Below are 23270 nucleotides of genomic sequence, written 5' to 3' on the forward strand. Positions count from 1 at the left end.
GTAATTTTCCTTTATGTTTACATGGTCTGAAAATGTATTTTTGCACCATTATGCTGTGAAAAAAAAAATATTAATCAAATAATCATATTTATCTTTTAGATATAGATGAATGTCTGTTTGCACCATCTGTATGTGGATTAAACTCCATGTGCAACAACACAGTAGGAGGATACAGTTGCTCTTGCTGGACTGGATTCACTGCAGTAAACTCAAGTCTAGGTGTCAGTGTTAATAACTCCTGTGTAGGTGAGAGTCTAAATGTTGGTATTGTGTTTTGTTGACGGTTAGTGTTTCAATGATAAATCACTCTTCCAATACTGAAAATATGTTGGTGCAAGAATCACAGGTCATTGTCATTACAGATGTGGAGGAATGTTTGTCTGAACCGTCCATTTGTGGTCCAAACTCCACCTGCATCAACACAGTAGGAGGATACAGCTGCTCTTGCCGGTCGGGATTTAACATAACCAACTCAAGTCTAAGCATCAGTGTTCATAACTCTTGTAATGGTAAGCTGGTTTTGTGTTGTTAGATGAAGCTTTATGACTGCTAACAGTGAAAATGAGCAACTTTACAAAAAAAGAATTGTTTATCAATTTTTGCAGATGTGGATGAATGTCTGTTAACTCCATCTGTATGTGGTCCAAACTCCACCTGCATCAACACAGTAGGAGGATACAATTGCTTTTGCTGGAATGGATTTACTGCTACACACTCAAGTCTAAGGGTTAACATTAGTAACCCTTGTAGGGGTAAGTCATCAAGCTTTAGGTTCAGTAATGTCAAAGGCCTTTCAGGTTTTATGGATGAAAACACACGTAATATCGATAATGCGTGCTTGTAAAATGTACTTAAACATATAATAAATTAAATCAATGTGTTTCACAGATGTAGATGAATGTCTATCTACACTATCTGCATGTGGATCAAATTCCAACTGCACTAATACAGCAGGAGGATACAGTTGCTCTTGCCGGACTGGATTTACTGCAACCAGCTCAGACTTATCTATCAGCATTATTAACCCATGTATAGGTAAGTGATTTTGCCTTATCAGGTTTATAAGATAGAGACTCTGCTAGTCAAGTTCTTCCACACTAAACTCACCCAACATTGCATTCGGGGGCCTGGTTTGTGCACTGAGGCTCAGTCATGCTGGAACAGAAAAGGTTCTTCCCCAAATTCCTCCCACAATATTTGAAGCATGCAATTGTACACAATGTCTTGGTCTACAACCTCATATCATTATCCCTCCTCCACCAAACTTTACAGCTAGCACAAAGTGGTCAGGCAGGTAACGTTCTCCTGGAATTTGCCTAACTTAGACACGTCCGTCAGACTGACTTACAGAGAAGCATAATTTGTCAGTTTCCGCTTCTCCAAAATCCAGTGACGGCGTGATTTACACAACTCCATCCATCGTTTGGGATTGGGTGATGTAAGGCTTGCATGCAGCTGTTAAGCCAGCAAAACTCATGCCATGGAACTCCTGGCGCGCACTTTTTTTGCTGATGTAATTGCCAGATTAGGGTTGGAAATCTGCAGTTGTTGAGTCGCAGAGCATCGCTGACTTTTATGCACTATGCTCTTCAGTACTCGGTGATCTGTTGTGTAACTTTACATGGTCTGAAACCATGTGGATGAATTGCTGATGTTCCTAAATACTTCCACTTTTCAATAATACCCCTCAAAGTTTATCATGGTATCTCTACAAGGGAAGAACTTTTGTCAACTGACTTGTTGCAATCGTGGCATTCTGCACACTCAGATTCATTGAGCTCTTTAGAATGTCCTGTTCTTTTACAAATGTATCTAAAGGCAGGCTGCCTGATTTAATACACCTGTGGCAATGAGACTGAATAAAACACCTGAATTAATTGATTAAGAGGTGTGTCCCAATACTTTTGTCCATACAATGTATCACATTTTGTGGCCAGTTAATGCAGAAAACAAAGTAAGTAAAAGGGTTTTACATCTTTTTTACTTGCCACTGTTCAATGACTTTTTTCCATGTTTAAAGTATTTTGGAAATACAGGAGAACATTTTTAAATTATAAACACTGCTGTAATTATCCATTTACACCCATTTTAAGTGGTTATCATCGTCAAATTTGATCTTCATTTTTGAACTTTTATTAGACCTTCATAATTGATGTGATACAGCTTTCAAAGTCTGTATGTAGTCATGGTATTTATCTCTCCGAGCACATCTAAAACTTATGTTGCACTGCACTAGCATGCGGAATACTTTGATACATGTATGTGCAACAAAATTGGTTTTATGTTATTGAAAATAATTGACTACAAAAATCTGAACAGTAGTTTATGTGGTCTAAGTTCTTGCACGGGAGGATTTACTGAAACAAACTCAAGTCTGATGATTAGCGTTAATAACACTTGTAGAGGCAAGTACCTACATATAAATGTTCTGTCACACTGAAGTCTTTTCCACCGTCAGTAAATACTAGAAATATGCTCATATTAAAATTCTAAGAAGGGAAAATCTTTCATTGCAGATGTGGATGAATGTCTATTTACACCATCTATATGTGGTCCAAACTCCACCTGCATCAACACAATTGGAGGACACAACTGCTCCTGCTGGAGGGGATTTACTGCAACCAATTCAAATCTGCTTGTCAGCGTTAGTAACCCATGTACTGGTAAGATATTAAATGACAGTTCAATGTTCCGCCCTAATGTTTTCATATTCATACATATTTCATACATATTTTCAAACTCTCCCTAAATCAACATCATTGGACAGCTAGCTCTACATGCTTGGTGGAAAACACTAACAGCCAGATCTGTTATGTCAGCTAATAGACGGCTGCGCTGGCTAGCGATTTGCTCCACTCACAAAGATGAAATCGCTCTTTTGTTGGTTTTAATCTGTTTTTTATTTATTAATATTACTTTACAAATTGATAAGTCAGTCAGATTTGTTCCATCAATTAATTTAAGTGAGTTGTACCCTATAGAATCCTCTAGAATTGTGTACAAAATAGTCATTAGAATAGTTTCTGACAGGAATTTCATACATTTGATAACATGCTCCAGTTGTTGCTCGCAGTACTTTCACATCAAGTTTACTGCTGCCTTTTCTTAAACACATATGTATGTTGCTGTCCTGAAACTAAGTAGAGAGAAGATCAGTTCTTCTGTGAAGACTATAAGCGTAGGCCAATAGAAGTGTGAGAATAGTTAGACAGATTAGATCTAAAGATGCTGATTGTTTCAGATCATTGTGTTCTACAACATCCACTGTGTTACAAGTAAAGATATTTGAGACTGATCTACTTTATGTAGTGGAAGAAATCCTATTTAATAGACAATGATTAAAAAGTGTCTTCCTTTGCTGACTTTTCTTTTCATCAAGATGTGGATGAATGTACTGAGATTCCTGGAGTGTGTGGACCAAATTCAAACTGTACCAATGTTATAGGAAAGTTATTTAAAAGTCAGTAACCCTTTCTTTTTCAGTCCCCTAATTTCTAGGCATTAACCAGGTAGGTGTGAGGTCCAAACTCTAAAGTATTAGGTAATTATTTTAGGTGACAAGATGGTAAGGTATATTTAATAATGGTTTTTACCATCTTTGAGTTTTAGTAGACATTGCAGTCGACAGTAAGATTTTTCTGGTATTTTATTCCATTAAAAAGGGACACACAACATGGCATCAGGATAGTACCTAAGCAAAATGAATTGAGGATTTTATGTTAAAGATATTGTAGTTATTGCTTGAAATTCTTTCATGTTCCAAGTTATGTGCTGTCTGGTCTTTACCAATTAATATGTACTAGTCACAAAACAAAACTGAGAAAAAAACAATTCTACTGTGAAGACTCCAAGTGTAGGCCTCTAAAAGTGTGACCACAGACAGGTTATGTCTGACATTTAATGTTTTTTAGATGCTTGTGTTCTATGGAATGACAGAAGTTAGTGCACAATCCAGTCTATTACAAATAAAGACCTTTTGAGTTGGATCATCTGAATAGTGGACATGAATTAACACGAGTTAATAGAATGTTTAAAATTCTCTTTGCTTTATTACTTATTTTAATCAAGATGTCAAGACATCTGTTGACATTTCTGAAGACTGTCGTCCAAATTGCAAACTGCATCAGTGAAAAACTATTAACTAGTGATCACATTCATTGTGTATTAGTGTGAGGTTAGATTATCTCTCATCTCCAGCTGGATTCTGATACATGGGTTCTAGAAAATCTCAAAATTTAGTACACCATCCACTGGTTTACAAATAAAGGCCATCATTTTGTTTGATCCTCTAGATCATGGACTGCAATAAATACTGTTTAATAGACAATATTTAAAATTCTCTGTGTTTTTATCAATTTCTTTAATCAAGATGTGGATGAATGTACTGAGATTCCTGAAGTGTGTGGACCAAATGCAAACTGTGCTAATACTGTTGGAAACTACAGCTGTACATGCCTGAGAGGATACACTGTGACAGATCAATACTTTCCCATCAACATTAGCAACCCTTGCAGAGGTATGTTTGCCATTCAGTGCATTTACTATTGTTTAGTGTTGACAGCAACGACATATGGCAGTAATATTTTGCTAGCTTTTTTAAATCCAGTGTTATCATTAGAGAAGAAATACCTTGAGTAGTAAGGCAACAATTTATTCATGTCTTGTTTCTTTATTGTTTCTGAATAAAATTCTCAGTAAAATAATGTTAGCATTTAGGAGATTTAGGTGTTTTATATTTTTAGGTGTACAAAATACACTTTATGGATGAAGGTATGTGGACAACCCTCCTGATTTTTGAGCTTGGATGTTTCAGCCACTTTCATTGCTAACAGGTGTATTAAAACAAGCATGTAGCCATGCAGTCTCATAGACCAACACTGGGTCGTACTGACAGAGCACTGTCATAGCACTTTTGCCACAAGCCAGTTTGTAAAATTTCTGCCTTGCTAGATCTGGCCAGTGAACTGTAAGTGCTATTATTGTGAAATGGAAGGGTTTAGAACTAATAACAGCTTAGCCACTAACCGCTAGAGCACACAGACTCACAGAGTGGAGCCTCTGAGTCCTGAAGCTATTAGTGCATAAAATTGTCTAACCTCTGTTGCATAACTCACTACAGAGTTCCAGGCTGCCTCTGCAGGCAATGCTAACAAACTCAAGTCTGATGATTAGCGTTAATAACACTTGTAGAGGCAAGTACCTACATATAAATGTTCTGTCACACTGAAGTCTTTTCCACCGTCAGTAAATACTAGAAATATGTTCCATCCATCCATCCATCCATCCATCCATTTTCTAAGCCGCATCTCCGTCAGGGTCGCGGGGGGTGCTGGAGCCTATCCCAGCAGTCATCGGGCGGAAGGCAGGATACACCCTGGATGGGTCGCCAGTCCATCGCAGGGCAGACAGACAGACACAGACAGTCACTCACACACTCACACCTAGGGGCAATTTAGCCTGTCCAATCGACCTGACAGCATGTCTTTGGACTGTGGGAGGAAACCGGAGAACCCGGAGGAAACCCACGCACACGGGGAGAACATGCAAACTCCACACAGAGAGGACCCCGGTCGCCCGGCCAGGGAATCACTAGAAATATGCTCATATTAAAATTCTAAGAAGGGAAAATCTTTCATTGCAGATGTGGATGAATGTCCATCTACACCATCTATATGTGGTCCAAACTCCACCTGCATCAACACAATTGGAGGACACAACTGCTCCTGCTGGAGGGGATTTACTGCAACCAATTCAAATCTGCTTGTCAGCGTTAGTAACCCATGTACTGGTAAGATATTAAGTGACAGTTCAATGTTCCGCTCTAATGTTTTCATATTCATACATATTTCATACATATTTTCAAACTCTCCCTAACTCAACATCATTGGACAGCTAGCTGTACATGCTTGGCAGAAAACACTAACAGCCAGATCTGTTATGTCAGCTAATAGACGGCTGCACTGGCTAGCGATTTACTCCACTCACAAAGATGAAATTGCTCTTTTGTTGGTTTTAAGCTGTTTTTAATTTATTAATATTACTTCACAAATTGATAAGTCAGTCAGATTTGTTCCATCAATTCATTTAAGTGAGTTGTACCCTATAGAATCCTCTAGAATTGTGTACAAAATAGTCATTAGAATAGTTTCTGACAGGAATTTCATACATTTGATAACATGCTCCAGTTGTTGCTCGCAGTACTTTCACATCAAGTTTACTGCTGCCTTTTCTTAAACACATATGTATGTTGCTGTCCTGAAACTAAGTAGAGAGAAGATCAGTTCTTCTGTGAAGACTATAAGCGTAGGCCAATAGAAGTGTGAGAATAGTTAGATAGATTAGATCTAAAGATGCTGATTATTTCAGATCATTGTGTTCTACAACATCCACTGTGTTACAAGTAAAGATATTTGAGACTGATCTACTTTATGTAGTGGAAGAAATCCTATTTAATAGACAATGATTAAAAAGTGTCTTCCTTTGCTGACTTTTCTTTTCATCAAGATGTGGATGAATGTACTGGGATTCCTGGAGTGTGTGGACCAAATTCAAACTGTACCAATGTTATAGATCACGGACTGCAGTAAATACTGTTTAATAGACAATGTTTAAAATTCTCTGTGTTTTTATCAATTTCTTTAATCAAGATGTGGATGAATGTACTGAGATTCCTGAAGTGTGTGGACCAAATGCAAACTGTGCTAATACTGTTGGAAACTACAGCTGTACATGCCTGAGAGGATACACTGTGACAGATCAATACTTTCCCATCAACATTAGCAACCCTTGCAGAGAGTTGACAAAAGCTTGTTGCCAGTCTCAAGAACAAAATCCTCAAAAATGTGGGAACATTTCATGCCAAACTCAGAAAAAAATGTTAGTTGTGCTATTTGTAAAGCTGACCTTAGCTGGCATGGGAGCACATCCTTCATATTGGAACATCAGCAGATCACACAGACAAATTTGATGTTTATTACTGTCACAATATTTGGTTATTAGTTATCATTTCTGGTGAACACAATCTTTTCCAAGAGCTTTTCGTCCAATGTGAATGTGATGCCGTACTTGAAAGATTATGTGCAGATCTTATAGACCCATCCAAGCAGGGCTCCATCATTTGGAAATAGTTTAACTCTATGGAGATTTGTAAGGAACACACAAATAATTTAGTTTTAGAACACCTGAGCACTGAAATGCATTGGCTCACTCAACTAAGAAGATTTGTCTTGGTAAGATAACTGTGCTTGCGATCTAGTCATGTCAATGTTAAAAGCCGTCCTAAGGCCACCACTCACAAAAACATTTCAGGAGGTAGTTCTCCGTGAACATACAGGGGAGCTGGACATTATACAATAATGGTGTGAAAATGATTAACAAAATGCAATTTATCTTGTATGTATTTGCACTCTCACATAATGTATTTGAAATTGCATTTTCAAAAAGAATAAGATGCCAGAAAGATGCAACATTCAAGAGAAACAGGGCCTTTCCTCTATAAATAATGCAAATCTGTTAAACTTTAACTAAAAAAGAGGTTCAGGCTTAAATAGCTTTGTGTATGAGTTATAGTTACTTTCAATTTTTTGGTGATCCATGGTTCTGTAGCAAGTAAGGTTAACTCAAACAGGCCATAATAAAATAATTTCAAGAGAGTTGGCAGTACTCTACTGCATACTCTTGAAGTAGTTAGTTTAACTTAAATCAAACTCCCTTCATGTGCCTTTTTGCATCAGTTAAGACAACTCTATTATATTCAATGGATTGTCTAATGAAGTAATGAGTAAATGGCCTAGATAAGATCAGAATCACTTTATCATTTCTGAGAATCTCTCATAGCTTAATGCATGTTTGCCATTTTGTTAGCTTACATGGCTCCAGGCTGAACTGGTAAACCTAATCACAAAACACCATCACAGTGGGAATAACAAAAACATATAATATGCATCCAAACTTCATATTTAGCATAAGAATATGCTATAGCACAAAAATAACATTGCAGAGAAATATATTTTAAAGTGCGAAAAATAAAGAGTAACAGAAACCAACAATATTGCTAAGAATATGCTAAGAATGCTGAGAAACCTTTTGGGCAAAAGTTATTGTTATTATGTTTACATTTTCTTATCTACTCTGCTCATGATTTTCATTTAAAAATGATTTTGAAAATGCATTCAACCAAATATTTATTTTCAGAGTTTTCCACCTGTCATTCATCCCATCATGGTGAAACCAACAGCACGCTCAATTTAATTATGTTGTAATTAGCATTTTGACAACATTACTGCATACTCACATGTAGCGTAGCTACGCACTTCAAGGAGTACATTTTAATTTAAATAAAGCTACTAATAAAGCGTCAAAAATCTCATTTTTTTTACTAATTTTTTTACTTTCTTTTATCAAGATGTGAACGAATGCAATGAGATTCCTGACGTGTGTGGTCCAAATGCAGTCTGTACAAATGCTGTTGGAAACTACAGCTGCACGTGCCTGAATGGACACAGTGTGATAAATCCTAACTTTCCTATCAATATCAGCAACCCATGCAGAGGTAAGTTTGAAAGAAAATGTTAATGCACTCTCAGACTGTAATTTTTGTTCATTCTTAATATGTATAAACAGTATGGTAATGTCATTTTCTTTGAGCAAAAGTTTATGAACTTCATCCATCAGGGTGTCCTTGATATAATTGAACCCTTTCTTAACACGTTAATACATAACTCCATAAAAAGAAGGAGAATCGTTTCTATTTTGAACAATCCAAATGAGGTCCACTATTAGTGTGGACTACATTTGCAAAGAGAAATTCATTTCACTCTAATTTGCACATGGCTGAAATATATTGTTTATATTGTTATATATAGTGAAATATATTGATATATTGCTACATAAACAGTAATTTCCATTAAATTCACACAAAGACATATTCAATATTTATTACTATCACAATATTAGCTTATTAGTTTTCTAGTTTCCATTTCTGGTGAACACAGTCTTTTCCAAGAGCCTTTCATCCAATGTAAATGTGATGCTGTAATTGAAAGATTATGTGTATCCTTCAGACCCATCCAAGCAGGGCTTTATCATTTGGGAATAGTTTAACTCTATAGAGATTTGTAAGGAACACACAAAAAATTTCATTTTAATTTATTGAAACCTTCAATGATTCATGTTTTATATGCCACCTAATAAAATTACAATCTTTTGAGAATTAGTTTTTCTTTCATTTGAAAATTTGACCAGAACCTCAGCTAAAAGGAAATAAAAAGAAGTTTATGCTTATTCGTAAATTAAAAGCATTTAACTAGGTGTCACAGTATCATTCTTTCGTTAAGGTCTACAATTTTGATTTTATATTGTTTGATGAATAATGTATTTTGGTCTGTCACTACATGCACAAAATTGATGCTACAGAAATGGTCATTGTGGTTATTAAGACCTCCCAGACTGTCTACATTTCTGTCAACAAATAGTAATAAAGTAAATTATGGACTATCTGAGGTGACCTGAGGACTAGTTTGACAATCTCTGGTGTAACTAATTATGCAAGCTTTAACTTACACTATACCTTATATAACTTACCACTATACTATGTAACTTGCATTGTATTTACAGTAACTTACATTATACACTCACTGGCCACTTTATTAGGTACACATTGCTAGTAAAAGGCTGGACCCACTTTTGCCTTCAGAACTGCTTTAATTCTTCATGTCACACTTTCAGTAAGGTGTTGGAAACGTTCCTCAGAGATTTTGGTTGGTAATTTGAGTTACTGTTGCCTTTCTATCATCTCGAACCAGTCTGCCCATTCTCCTTTGACCTCTCACATCAACAAGGCATTTTCGTCCACACAACTGCCGCTCACTGGATATTTTCTCTTTTTCGGACCATTCTCTGTAAACCCTAGAGATGGTTGTGCATGAAAATCCCAGTAGATCAGCAGATTCTGAAATACTCAGACCAGCCCATCTGGCACCAACAACCACGCCACGTTCAAAGTCTCTTAAATCACCTTTCTTCCCCCATTCTGATACTCGGTCTGCACTTCAAGTTGTCTTGACCACCTCTACATGCCTAAATGCATTGAGTTGCAGCCATGTGACTGGCTGATTAGCTATTTGTGTTAACAAGCAATTGAACAGGTGTACCTAATAAATGTTTGAACTTTTAAGTGTTAATTCCATTCTATTTACACAGGCTATATGTAACCCTAATATAATAATATAGTAGATTTGATAAGCTGTTAGACCTGGTCGTGTTTATAGTGATAGGAATATGTCCACATAAACACAGGCTATGAAATTTTACTGTTCACTCTGTTGATCACAGAAATACAAAATTAGCAATTTAGTCAGAATTCCCATTCCTGGTCTGGGTTAGCCAGCTTAGCTGTTTTACTCTCATTCTCACAAAGGACAAACAGGCTTGATTATCTGTTGAATACAATATTTAATGCAGTAGTTTTAAACAGTCCTGGAGTGCCCCTTCTGCTCTGCACATTTTATTTTCCCTGCTCTTAACCCACGTGATTGACTTTTCTCAAGCTAAAGTGGGTGTGTTGGAGCTACAAAAAAACAACATGGGGCTTTTAACATGTTGAGAAATTGTTAGTTGTAAGCTATATTTACCTTGGTCCTTCATGATCTGAAGCCATGTACCATTTTAGCCTGTGCTACAACATTTCTCGGTGTGTATTTATTTCTAGTAAAATACAGTTCATTTCTGGTTTTAATTTTCGTTCCTCGAACTGGTTTGGAATCCTGATCCATTACTAGTTAATACTAGTTTACTGTTATTACAATTTTCTAAGATCTCTTACTATTAGAAAATTTGGTTGACATATGCTCTTCTTGTTCTGGAGCCTTAAAATTATTTTCTGTTTGATTTCACAACATAAATCACTCCCACAGCCACAACAGGTATGATAACATTTAGTTTTCCCCACCATTTTTAAGTTATTAAAGCCTTTGTCAGAGAGTGTTTGTAAAACTTATTCAGACAAATTATCTGTCTCTCTCCGCTTTTTGTACATACGGTTACAGCTTCACCCGTCAGCACAGTTTTCATGCAGGAAAAAACTGTAGGAAAAAATGTACACCACTGATTGTTCTTAACCAACCACATAATGGTTACACAAACTTGCACAAACATAAATATCACTTGGTACATTTCACTGTACAATCCTACCTAATGTCCTAAATTCTACAGTATGCTCTTGAAATAGTGTGGTGATATTTTCCTAGGGGCCCCTGGTTGTTTGGGGTCTGCTTTTACCACTTATAAAAAGAAAATGCCTTTATTCAAGTGTTTCCAGAAGACTAAAATTTAGCCTTATTTAAAAGCAGCATGTGCACAGAAAAGTCTACTCCAACCATGACAGCATCATAATTCAGACCGAAACCGAATTTTCAGAGTTCATTTTTCGAAGCAGTCCTGAATTCAGGAGCATTCCTAGTCTGTGTTAGCTAGCTAAGCTGACAAGTGCAGTGCAACAACACACAGGTTTGGTTATCTGTCTAATGCGCACTTTAATACAGTGGTTTTCAACCTCTGTCCTGGAGTACCCTGAAACTTTCAAAGTTCTGCTCTGGAACAGTTATGGATTACTTTGTTTTGGTTCCTACGAAAATATCATGTTATATGTTACATACCTCCCATCGACCCACCACCAATGGGAGGGGCAGTAGTAGGGGTTCGGTGCGTTGTGGATCGGGCAGTGTCCAAAGGCGTGGGCCTTGGCGTTCTGATCCTCGGTTGCTGAAATTGGCTTTTGGAACTTGGAACGTTACCTCACTGGCGGGGAAAGAGCCTGAGTTGGTGCGCGAGGTTGAGAGATACCGGCTAGATATAGTCGGGCTCACCTCAACACACAGCTTGGGCTCTGGGTCCAATCTCCTTGAGAGGGGCTGGACTTTATTCTTTTCTGGAGTTGCCCATGGTGAGAGGCGGCGGGCAGGTGTGGGCTTTCTCATAGCCCCTCGACTCGGTGCCTGTATGTTGGGGTTTTCTCCGGTGGACGAGAGGGTAGCTTCCCTACGCCTTCGGGTTGGGGAACGGGTCCTGACTGTTGTCTGTGCTTATGCACCGAACAGCAGTTCAGAGTACCCAGCCTTCTTAGAGTCCTTGGGAAGGGTGCTTGAAGGTGCTCCTCCTGGAGACTCTATTGTCCTACTGGGGGACTTCAATGCTCACGTGGGCAATGACAGTGAGACCTGGAGGGGTGTGATTGGGAGGAATGGCCTCTCTGATCTGAACCCGAGTGGTGTTCAGTTTTTGGACTTCTGCGCAAACCACAGTTTGTCCATCACGAACACCATGTTTGAACACAAGGATGTCCATAAGTGCACATGGCACCAGGACACCCTAGGCCGCAGTTCAATGATTGACTTTGTAGTCATGTCATCGGACTTGCGGCCATGTGTTTTGGACACTCGGGTAAAGAGAGGAGCTGAGCTGTCAACTGATCACCACCTGGTGGTGAGTTGGATCAGGTGGTGGGGGAAGATGCCGGTCAGACCAGGCAAGCCCAAACGTATAGTGAGGGTTTGCTGGGAACGTCTAGCAGAAGAACCTGTCAGATTGATCTTCAACTCACACCTCCGTCAGAACTTTGACCAGATATCGGGGGAGGTGGGGGACATTGACTCAGAATGGGCCATGTTCCGTTCCTCCATTGCTGAAGCGGCTGACTGTAGCTGTGGCCGTAAGGTAGTTGGTGCCTGTCGGGGCGGTAATCCTCGAACCCGGTGGTGGACACCCCAGGTGAGAGATGCCGTCAAGCTGAAGAAGGAGTCCTACCGGGCATGGTTGGCCTGTGGGACACCAGAGGCAGCTGGCAGGTATCGACAGGCCAAGCGATCTGCGGCTTCAGTTGTCGCCAAGGCAAAAACCCGTGTATGGGAGGAGTTTGGTGAGGCCTTGGAAAGTGACTTTAAGTCGGCTCCGAAAAGATTCTGGCAAACCGTCAGGCGACTCAGAAGGGGAAAGCAGTGTGCCACTAGCACTGTATATAGTGGAGATGGTGTGCTGCTGACTTCGACTGAAGACGTCATTGGGCGGTGGAAGGAGTACTTTGAGGACCTTCTCAATCCCACCGACACGTTCTCCAGTGAGGAGGCTGAGTCTGGGGACATGGGAATAGGCTTGTCCATTACTGAGGCCGAAGTCGCTAAGGTAGTTAAGAAGCTCCTTGGTGGCAAGGCTCCAGGGGTGGATGAGATCCGACCTGAGTTCCTCAAGGCTCTGGATGTTGTGGGGCTGTCTTGGCTGACACGCCTTTTCAACATTGCGTGGACATCGGGGGCGGTGCCACTGGATTGGCAGACTGGGGTGGTGGTGCCTCTTTTTAAAAAAGGGGACCGGAGGGTGTGTTCCAACTACAGGGGAATCACACTCCTCAGCCTCCCTGGCAAGGTCTATGCAGGGGTACTGGAGAAGAGAGTCCGGCTTATAGTCGAACCTCGGATCCAGGAGGAACAGTGCGGGTTCCGCCCTGGTCGTGGAACACTGGACCAACTCTTCACCCTCTCCAGGATTCTGGAGGGTTCATGGGAGTTTGCCCAACCAGTCCACATGTGCTTTGTGGATCTGGAGAAGGCATTCGACTGTGTTCCCCGGGGTATTCTGTGGGAGGTGCTTCGGGAGTACGGGGTACATGGCTCTTTGCTACGAGCCATTCAGGCCCTGTACAAACAAAGCAGGAGTTTGGTTCGCATGGCCGGCAGTAAGTCAGACTCGTTCCCAGTGAGAGTTGGACTCCGTCAGGGCTGCCCTTTGTCACCGATTCTATTCATAATTTTTATGGATAGAATTTCTAGGCGCAGTCAAGGGATGGAGGGTGTCCGGTTTGGTGACCTCAGGGTCACATCGCTGCTGTTTGCAGATGATGTGGTCCTATTGGGGACATCAGGCCGCGAACTTCAGCTTTCGCTGGATCGGTTTGCAGCCGAGTGTGAAGCGGCTGGGATGAGAATCAGTACCTCTAAATCCGAGACCATGGTTCTCAGGCGGAAAAGGGTGGAGAGCCCTCTCTGGGTCGGGGATAGGCTCTTGCCTCAAGTGGAGGAGTTCAAGTATCTCGGGGTCTTGTTCACGAGTGATGGTACAAGGGAGCGGGAGATTGACAGGCGGATTGGTGCTGGGTCAGCAGTGATGCGGGCTCTTTACCGGTCTGTTGTGGTAAAGAAAGAGCTGAGCCATAAGGCAAGGCTCTCGATTTACCGGTCGATCTACGTTCCCACCCTCACCTATGGTCATGAGCTTTGGGTAATGACCGAAAGAATAAGATCGCGAATACAAGCGGCCGAAATGAGTTTCCTCCGCAGGGTGTCTGGACTCTCCCTTAGAGATAGGGTGAGAAGTTCAGTCATCCGGGAGGGACTCGGAGTAGAGCCGCTGCTTCTTCACGTCGAGAGGAGCCAGCTGAGGTGGTTCGGGCATCTGGTTAGGATGCCTCCTGGACGCCTCCCTCGGGAGGTGTCACAGGCGAGTCCACCTGGGAGGAGACCCCGGGGAAGACCCAGGACACGCTGGCGCGACTATATCGCCCAGCTGGCCTGGGAGCGCCTCGGAATCCCCCTTGGAGAGCTGGTGGAAGTGGCTGGGGAAAGGGAGGTCTGGGCTTCATTGCTTAGGATGCTGCCCCCGCGACCCGAACCCCGGAGAAGCGGAAGATAATGGATGGATGGATGGATGGATATGTTACATAATGCATCTTGCATCTTCTAACAGGCAATATGAATGGGCCACAGAAAATACTTTTGTTCCACCACGTTATGTCATATTATCAGCATTTTGTCACTGTGGCATACACTGAGCTAAAACATCCATTTAATTTCGCCCCAGGAAGTGTCATAACACAACAAAGTGGCAAATACATGACTAATGACACCACTTGGAATAAGTGTTAATTAAATGTTTATGTACTTCTGTGTCAGTTTTAATGAAAGGTCTGTTGGTATCATGTAGCCTTATAAACACTGTCCTGCAGTAACGTGTTAAATTCTTTTGTGTTTGTCTTGTTTTTTTTTTTTTTATCATCACTACAGCAATTACTTCCCCAACTACTACATCCACAGAGACCCCCACAACCACGATAAGTATGATTATGGCTACAAAACCTTTTCTTCTCTTTCTAAGTTAGGTATTAAAACATTTATCAAGATGCATTTGTAAAACTCCTTCACTTTCAGTGAAGCCTATCATTATTGTTTTTTGGGGTTTTTTGGTTACATAATAAGTCATTGTATCATTGCCTAGTCAATGTTTACAAAAATTAATCAATTGGATGGTTCCATTTGTATGCATCATGGTGCGGATATGACTGCAAAGCATTTTTCATTGTTCAGCTCCCTCTTCACCACTACAGTTCGGTACAGTGACCACATTACTGCTGCCGCCTGTCCCAGCCTGTGGCCAATCTCACGATCCCTCTTCCCATCACTCATGAACAAGACCCTGAGATACTTAAACTCCTCCACCTGGGGCAAGTCCTTTCTGAAGTGGGCATGCCACCCTTTTCCCTAAGACCATGGACTCAGATTTAAAGTGCTGATACCAACCGATTCACACTCGGCTGCAAACTGCTCCAGTGAGCACTGGAGGCATCCATGTGATTCAGCCAAAAGAACATCATCTGCAAATAGTAGAGATGCCACCCTCAGGCCTCCACACATAATGCCCTCCTGACCTTGGCTACACCTTGACACCCTGTCCATGAATATCACGAACAGGAGTGGAGACAGGGCACAACCCTGCCGGAGCCCAACGCTGACACTGAAAGGGTCCGACTTAATGCTGAGTATACGAGCACAGCTCTCACTCTGGGAAAACAGAGATCGAATGGCCCGGAGCAGTAGCCCCAGTACCCCATACTCCCAGAGGACCTCCCACAAGATATCTCGAGGAACCCAGTTGTAAGCCTTCTCCAAATCCACAAAACACATGTAGACTGGGTTGGCAAACTCCTATGCCCCCTCAACAATCTGCAAGAGGGTGAAAAGCTGGTTCATTGTTCTATGGCCGGGACGGAATCCGCATTGTTCCTCCTCAATCTGAGGTTCAACTATTGGTCGGAGTCCCCTTTCCAGCACCTTGGCATAAACTTTCCCAGGAGGCTGAGCAGTGTGATACCCTGATAGTTGGCACACACCCTTTGGTCCCCTTTTTTAAAAATGGGGACCATCACCCCGGTCTGCCAGTCCAAGGGTACTGTTCCTGAGGTCCATGCAATATTGCAGAGGCGCGTCAGCCACGACAGCCCCACAATATCCAGAGCCTTAAGCATCTCTGAATGAATCTCATCCACTGAAGAGTTTGCAAACTACTTCAGTGAGCTCCACCAGGGAACTGGAGCTTGACCCGCCAGAGGCCTCCGGCCCTGACTCCTGTGAGAGAGGCATGTCTCCCGTATTAAGGAGTTCTTCAAAGTGCTCCTTCCACCAACCGACAATATCCTCATTTGAAGTCAGAGTTTCTCCACCATTGCCGAATACAGCTTGGGCACAGGCACCATGACCGCTCCTGAGGCTCCGGACAATTGTCCAGAACCTCCTTGAAGCCAACCAAAAGTCTTTTTCCATGGCTATGCCAAACTCCTCCCATCCCCTGGATTTTGCTTATGCCACCGTTGCGGCTGCCAAGCTCTCCCGAAGGTGCGAGTTGAAATCATTCTGAACAGGGGCCTCCAACAGTCGTGTGTCAAAGCCCCACACTTAGGCCTGGGCAATATCTATGTTCTATTCAAAACAGTGATTATCGATAATATTACCCCCTCCCCCTGCTGCCCCTTTGCAGCTTTCACCTACTTTGAATTGTATTTTTAGTGTATATGCTTTTTGAGCCTTAACTGTCTTACCTAATCTTTAATAAAACCAATAAATATTGAGTAACCCTATAACATTTGAAAACTACCTGTTGTTATATTAAAACAATAATCCACGAGAGGCCATGTGCTACTGTGATTTAATTACAAAAATGGTTTTCTTAGGCACAAATGCGAAGTGGAGACAAATGGCTTTTTGCAGCAGACAACATAAAATATGATTAAATACACTATTTTTCAGAAAATAATTCAAGTTATTATTAATAATAACCAACATAAACAAGTACTCTGCCAAGAAATGCAGTTTCTTTATAGTATTGTTGCCAAACAACCATAGCCCTGTAAAATGCAGAGAAGAACATTGGGTCGCCTATCACTGTATATCATGGTAATTTCTTGAATTTTTTAACTTTTTTGTGAACATATGATAGCATGTTGCATGTTTAAGGCAAATAACTTCACTTCATAACTAAGTTTTTGGTCACCAAATTACCACTGAAAGTCTACCAATCAGTCTACCAGTCCAATGGCACCCCTCTACTCATATTGGGGCTGAAACTCTGATCCATACCCATGCACTTTCTACATTAACAAGATAGCTTCCATCAATACAGCAGTTTTCATGATTCAGCTAACCACCAGAACACTTACGCTGTACAGAAAAGGCTGCAAATTTTACTCATGGTACACAGTATGACAATGTCATACCTAAAATTTTATCAGATTGAATGGGATTGTATCTTAACCAATTCCAGAAGGGTGCTAAAATCTATATTATGGTAAATGCTACATTTCACTACCTCACCTCTGACATTTCGATGGAGAACACCATGTTTTGAAAGAAAACATTGTTGATCAGTAGGGGTAATATCAATGTAAAAATCACCACAAAGATGAGATTTGCCTTCTTTTCACCAGCTTTTTAGTCCACAAATAATAAAGACTAAGAAGCTGGCACAGCAGTTACATTCTGGTGTACATGAGGCATTTGTGAAGAGATAGCTGATTCCAAATGTGATAAATACATTGTCATGTTGAAAATTTTATTACATTAAATCTATACAATTAGAGTAGAAAATTAGATTGAGCTTGCACTATCACTGAAGCTTCCTCTGGGCTGTTTTAAAACCACGTCAAAAAAGCTAAACAAACCTTCTTTTCCTTGATTTTGCTCTGATTTTTGATCTGGGAGTCAGCAAAGATGCTAGTCAGCTCTGCTCAAGTCGATGTGCTTCAGATCAGCCAAAATCAAGAAAAGCAAGTAGGAAAGGAAAATTCTTTCACAGCTATTCTGATCCAGTCAATACTGACTAACCCTGCCACAATGGCAGATCACCCAGATACCAATAAGATGCCATGTATAGGTTGTAAATGTTCAAAGAGATTTTTGCATAGGCAGTATCGAATCACTTCATGTACGAAAGGTCAAAACTCAGCACCACTTGTCAAATTTGTCAGTCTGCTCAAAGACAAGTGCTTCCTTTTCTTTTTGAGCATTTTACTAGTAGTACCTACTTCTAAGTAAATAAATCTTAACTAGTAAAGTTAAAATTACGGCAAGTCAGAAGGCCTGAATTACTGGAGACCTCTTGGCTTAAGTTCAAGTAAGTAATTTACACAAGATATCTTTTTTTTTCTCCTTATAAATCACAACTCCAACCACTGCAATACTCACAGAGGCCCCTACAACCACAGCAGGTATTTTTGATAGTTTTGCATACTTTCCAATGATTTGAACTTTGTAGTCATAAATCTGTCAGTGCTACCTTGTCCCTAGAGTCTTTTTTTGAGTTTGTCATTTTTCGTAGGACTGATAACGATCTTGGCTGTTGTAAAACTAGGTTTAAAACATGATTATTGCCTTCTAGCCTTAACTTCAAAATGCTTTAAGCTACAGATATAATACACATATCAGAACAGTCAGCAGATCTGCAGCCAGTTGCACCAGCTGAATGTAAGTTTGATTGTAGCCTAGTTTGAATGTACACTGCTGTGTTCAAGTTTACAAGCTACTAGAATTTAATTTGTTGCATCAACATAACATAGTTTCAATGTAGCTTTAAGTTACAACTTAAAAGTTAAACACATACCCTACAGTCAGGGTAAGCTCCGCTGTTAAAATAAATGAAAAAAAATCAGTTGAACGGCTGGTCGATTTGGTTGAGGGGAAAAGTTAGAAGAGAACCAAATGCATCTCGGTTTGCATTGACTAGAACTGTGTCCAAATAGCTGAATGAAGCCTCTTTTCCCATCTGCTTTCCGTGATTTTGCTCTGATTTTTGATCTGGTAGTCAGTGTAGATCCATATGCTGGGAGTGCGACATAAAATGCATTTATTTATTAATTTACCTCATCTTTAGGCTTAATTTATGCTTGTGGTCTGGCTTTAGAATGACATGTATGACTGATAATAATCTTGCCTCGTATGAAACATGCATAGCCTACCCACAATGAGTCTGCCAGAAATGTACAATTTTAACCTAGTGCAGCTTCAGTGAGTGATGGTCGTCATCCCTTATAATTGTAATTTTTTTAACTGCTAGTAATTAGTTTTTTCCCTTTTCTGCTAATCATTAATCTCTCAGTGATGGTAATAAGTCTTCTTTCATGATTGACTTAGGCTCTTCCTGCTGCAATCTTAAAATACCTTTTTTCACAACCACAGTTGGCACTGTTATGGAACTGAATATTTGGATTATAGACACCATATTAAATTAGTTCAGGAAGGAGATCTTTTAGGCAAAGTTTACAAGATTTATTCCAAATTCTTGAAACAAAATTTTTTTTCTCCCCCTTCGTAGAAATCACTACTCCAACAACTACAAAACTCGTAGAGACCCCCACAACCACAGCAGGTTTTGGTTATTTTTTATGCTTTCCTATGAGTTGAACTTTGTAGTTAAAAATCTTTTAGTGCTACCTTGTGGCTAAAGCCATGACATCATTGAGCTGTGACATCACCATCAGCAAGTATTCCACCTCAGAGAATCATTCAAAATCCTGATATTAGTGCTCTGCTTTTAGCCTTCTTATTTCAACAAATGTTAAAATTGGCAACATGATTTACAATCACAGATGCTGAGTAATTTTATCCAGCTGTGACCATCCATTAGCTTCAAAATCCCACAAAACCTGTTTACTTCTATTGTATTTTTGTTTTTAGCCTATATATTATAAGACAGGATTGAATGAGTGACATGATTCATGCACCAGAACATTCATCAGCTCCAGTCCTCACTAGGCAGTGTCAGAAAATCTAGTAATAACCAAGCAACAGACAGAAATCCAGCGCCAAAAACAGTCAAATCCACTGCTGTTAGCTTTCTGCTTTGGCATCATATGGCTATAAAGCCTGTCTTGCTGTGAGTTTTAGCACTCAGAGTGAAACCAAGAGGACATAAAATCAATAAAAATGGCCACCTTTCTTTATTACATGTTTTATTTTTATTCAATAATCTGCAAAATAATGAACCACCATCAAAATTCTTACATGTTCAGCTCACAGACCCTCAAGACAAACAATTTCTGAAAAGGTATCTGAGGTCACACTTGTTTTCAATGTCTGTACAGGCAAAAAATTACATTTTGAAAGTGTCAAGTACATTTTTGATTAAGCATTTGCCAAATTTGTAAAGATATAAAACCTCTGTTAGCATTTACATGTCTGTAACGGTTGGGAGTTGGGAGCAACTTTTATTGTGGGCAAATCCAAAATCAGGGTCATAACGGTCCAAAGTCAGATGGCCAACATCCAACATTTAGAGAGAACTAAAGTCAGACATGACAAAATGCACAGAAATCCAAATTACTTCAAACAACACAATCAAATAACACTGTGTAACCAGAACAAAGACCAGCAAAACAAAAAGCAAAGCACAGTGCTTAAATAACACAGGGTAAACGAGGGACAGGTGGGAAACAGGTGGAGACAATCAGGGGTGGAGTCATGAAATGAGGGGGCTGGACCAAAACCAGAACAAAAGCACATGGGCCAAACCAAAATACAACATGAACACATGGGCAGGACTGGGAGGGGCCAATTGTGACAATGTCAAACAATGGTATGTCTGAGTGACCTGGGGTCTCCTGAAAATAACATGTAGCTTGTGTGATTGTCTTATGTAAATACTCATTAGGACTTTGGTCTAATGTACATAATACTGAAGTTCTGTTGGGCTTGGGTCAAATGTGTATAATAATTAACTTTCCTGCTGTGAATGTGATTTTGATCAATTTAAATTGTTAGTTTAGTGATAAACTTTGTAAAAGCTTTTACTTTTAAGAGATTCTAAGAGATTTAATTGATTTTATTTTGTGTGGCTGCACCATAGAAATAACCTTTCAAGTCACCGGAGCATCCACAGAGATCATCACAGGCACAACAGGGAAAGCTCTCTTTAGATTTATTTTTTATTAAAACATGTTGTATATATGATTTTTGCTTTTCTGCAAGCATTAGATCTACAACACAACAATCTTTCAACCAATTTTTTAGTAGAATTATGTTTTCATATATTTTTATTTTGGGTTTATGTATTCTTATTTGGGTTCAGCAATATCACTTAATATCACATAGATAAATGATGACTGTGATTGCTACTTGTAGTCTGAAATCTTCCCAACCAATGATAATGTCTTTTGTAAAGACTTCAGGTGAATTTGCAGCATTTTAAAGCATTAATATTTCAACTTTACATATATGTATATTTTAATATATCACCTGAATACTTTTTCCATAATAGTTTCATTTTTTAAAAATATATCTTAGTTTATGCTTATGAAAACATACCTTTTGTTTATATATTTGTAAGTAAGCTAAAAGTCATTACTTGTGGTACTTCAAGAACATTTATTCAAGTCAAAAGAATCAACATAAAAGAAAGCTATTCTATTGTCAGAAAATTTTGCTATCCTTACAGTATTTTCATAGTAAATACAGTAAATATAAAAGGTCTGCAAACACTAATTGACGTGTTGCCTTTTTTCCCCATGATTGGGTTTGAGGGCCTGTAAACTTTTTTCCTCTGCAGAAAGAAACTGTGTTAACTAAAGCCCAACATGGAATAACAAAAGGCTTAAAAATGTATTGAGAACTGAATTAGGGTTAATATATTCTGAATCATGGTTGCATTGATGGATTTTACCTTTTTTATTACATTGTTTTATTACCTACCTTTTACTTCAGAATATAGATCAATCAGTCCTATACTGTTATATTGACAAATTGACATTGTTCATATGAACTCATGAGAATTGATAAAAGCATCAAATTCAGTTTGTGAATTATTAAACACTTAGTTTTTTGTTTTTTTAATCTATTATTGTTTCAGCCACTACAACAACCACAGTGACCACAACCACAACAGGTATGATTAACCTTATATTTGTCAAAACTGACTAGAGCATATCATACTGTAAAACTGGGTTGGTTGTAGTAATTGTTGTTCACCATAGAAGCAAGATATAAACAAAGTGATCACAGTTTGGCAAAGTAGTGTTAAAACTGTGTGATAATGTGACGCGGAGCAAGGAGGCGGACGCATGTGCGGAGGTAAGCGACTTTTATTAAGGGCAAATCCAGGGTCGTAGTCAAAACAGTCCAAGTTCAGGAAGCCAACACGGAGAGATTGGGGTTCAGACATGACAAAAAACACAGATAGCAAACAGATTCAAACACCATACAGCGGACAAAGACCGATACATGAAACGCAGACCGGCGAACACTAAGGGCAAACACAGGGCTTAAGTAACACAGGGACAATGAGGGTCAGGTGCAGACAATCAGGGGTGGAGTTACAAAACAAGGGGTTTGACTAGGACCACAACAAAAACGCACATGGACAGGACTGGCAGGGGCCAACCGTGACAGATAACCAGTGCAGATATGGTTGTAAATCTTCATTTCCTTTTTAAACACACCTTTGTCTTTATTTTTGTTCATTCTTTTTTGAGACAAGATTAACCAATTGATCCAGTTTTCCCCTCACTGGAGCATTTGGACAACACAAAGACTGAATGACTGAAATGCAGAATCATTTAACACTTTCTTTTTTTTCTCCTACCACCATTATTTCAGCCACTACAACAACCACAGGGACCACAGCCACAACAGGTATGATTAATCTCTTTATATTTGTCAAAACTGATTAGAACATATCATACTGTAAAACTGGGTTGGTTGTAGTAATTGTTGTTCACCATAGAAGCACGATATAAACAAAGTGATCACAGTTTGGCAAAGTAGTGTTAAAACTGTGATAACCAGTGCAGATATGGTTGTAAATCTTCATTTCCTTTTTAAACACACCTTTGTCTTTATTTTGTTCATTCTTTTTTGAATGAATGAATGAAGCCCTTTATTGTCACTTGTCACAAGTACCAGCGAAATTAGCCATCAACCCGTATGTACACATACAATATGACAAGGGGGGGAGACAGGACAAGA

At 39.7% G+C, this 23270-nt stretch overlaps 1 protein-coding gene across 1 annotated transcript in view; it reads left to right on the top strand.

The window, feature by feature from the left end:
- The window catches only part of LOC108440974 (fibrillin-3-like), a 62199-nt gene extending 39973 nt beyond the window's left edge, over positions 1-22226 (top strand). Inside the window, exons 28-39 of the mRNA XM_037538111.1 lie at positions 100-246; positions 363-509; positions 606-752; positions 889-1035; positions 2352-2405; positions 2517-2663; positions 4370-4516; positions 5642-5788; positions 8405-8551; positions 15051-15101; positions 18503-18523; positions 22156-22226. Coding sequence (XP_037394008.1) covers positions 100-246; positions 363-509; positions 606-752; positions 889-1035; positions 2352-2405; positions 2517-2663; positions 4370-4516; positions 5642-5788; positions 8405-8551; positions 15051-15101; positions 18503-18523; positions 22156-22226 — 1373 coding nt within the window. The remainder of the gene's footprint in view (positions 1-99; positions 247-362; positions 510-605; positions 753-888; positions 1036-2351; positions 2406-2516; positions 2664-4369; positions 4517-5641; positions 5789-8404; positions 8552-15050; positions 15102-18502; positions 18524-22155) is intronic.
- The last annotated feature ends 1044 nt before the right edge of the window (positions 22227-23270 follow it).

This window comes from Pygocentrus nattereri, chromosome 4 (genome assembly GCF_015220715.1).
Source record: "Pygocentrus nattereri isolate fPygNat1 chromosome 4, fPygNat1.pri, whole genome shotgun sequence".
Taxonomy (NCBI): domain Eukaryota; kingdom Metazoa; phylum Chordata; class Actinopteri; order Characiformes; family Serrasalmidae; genus Pygocentrus; species Pygocentrus nattereri.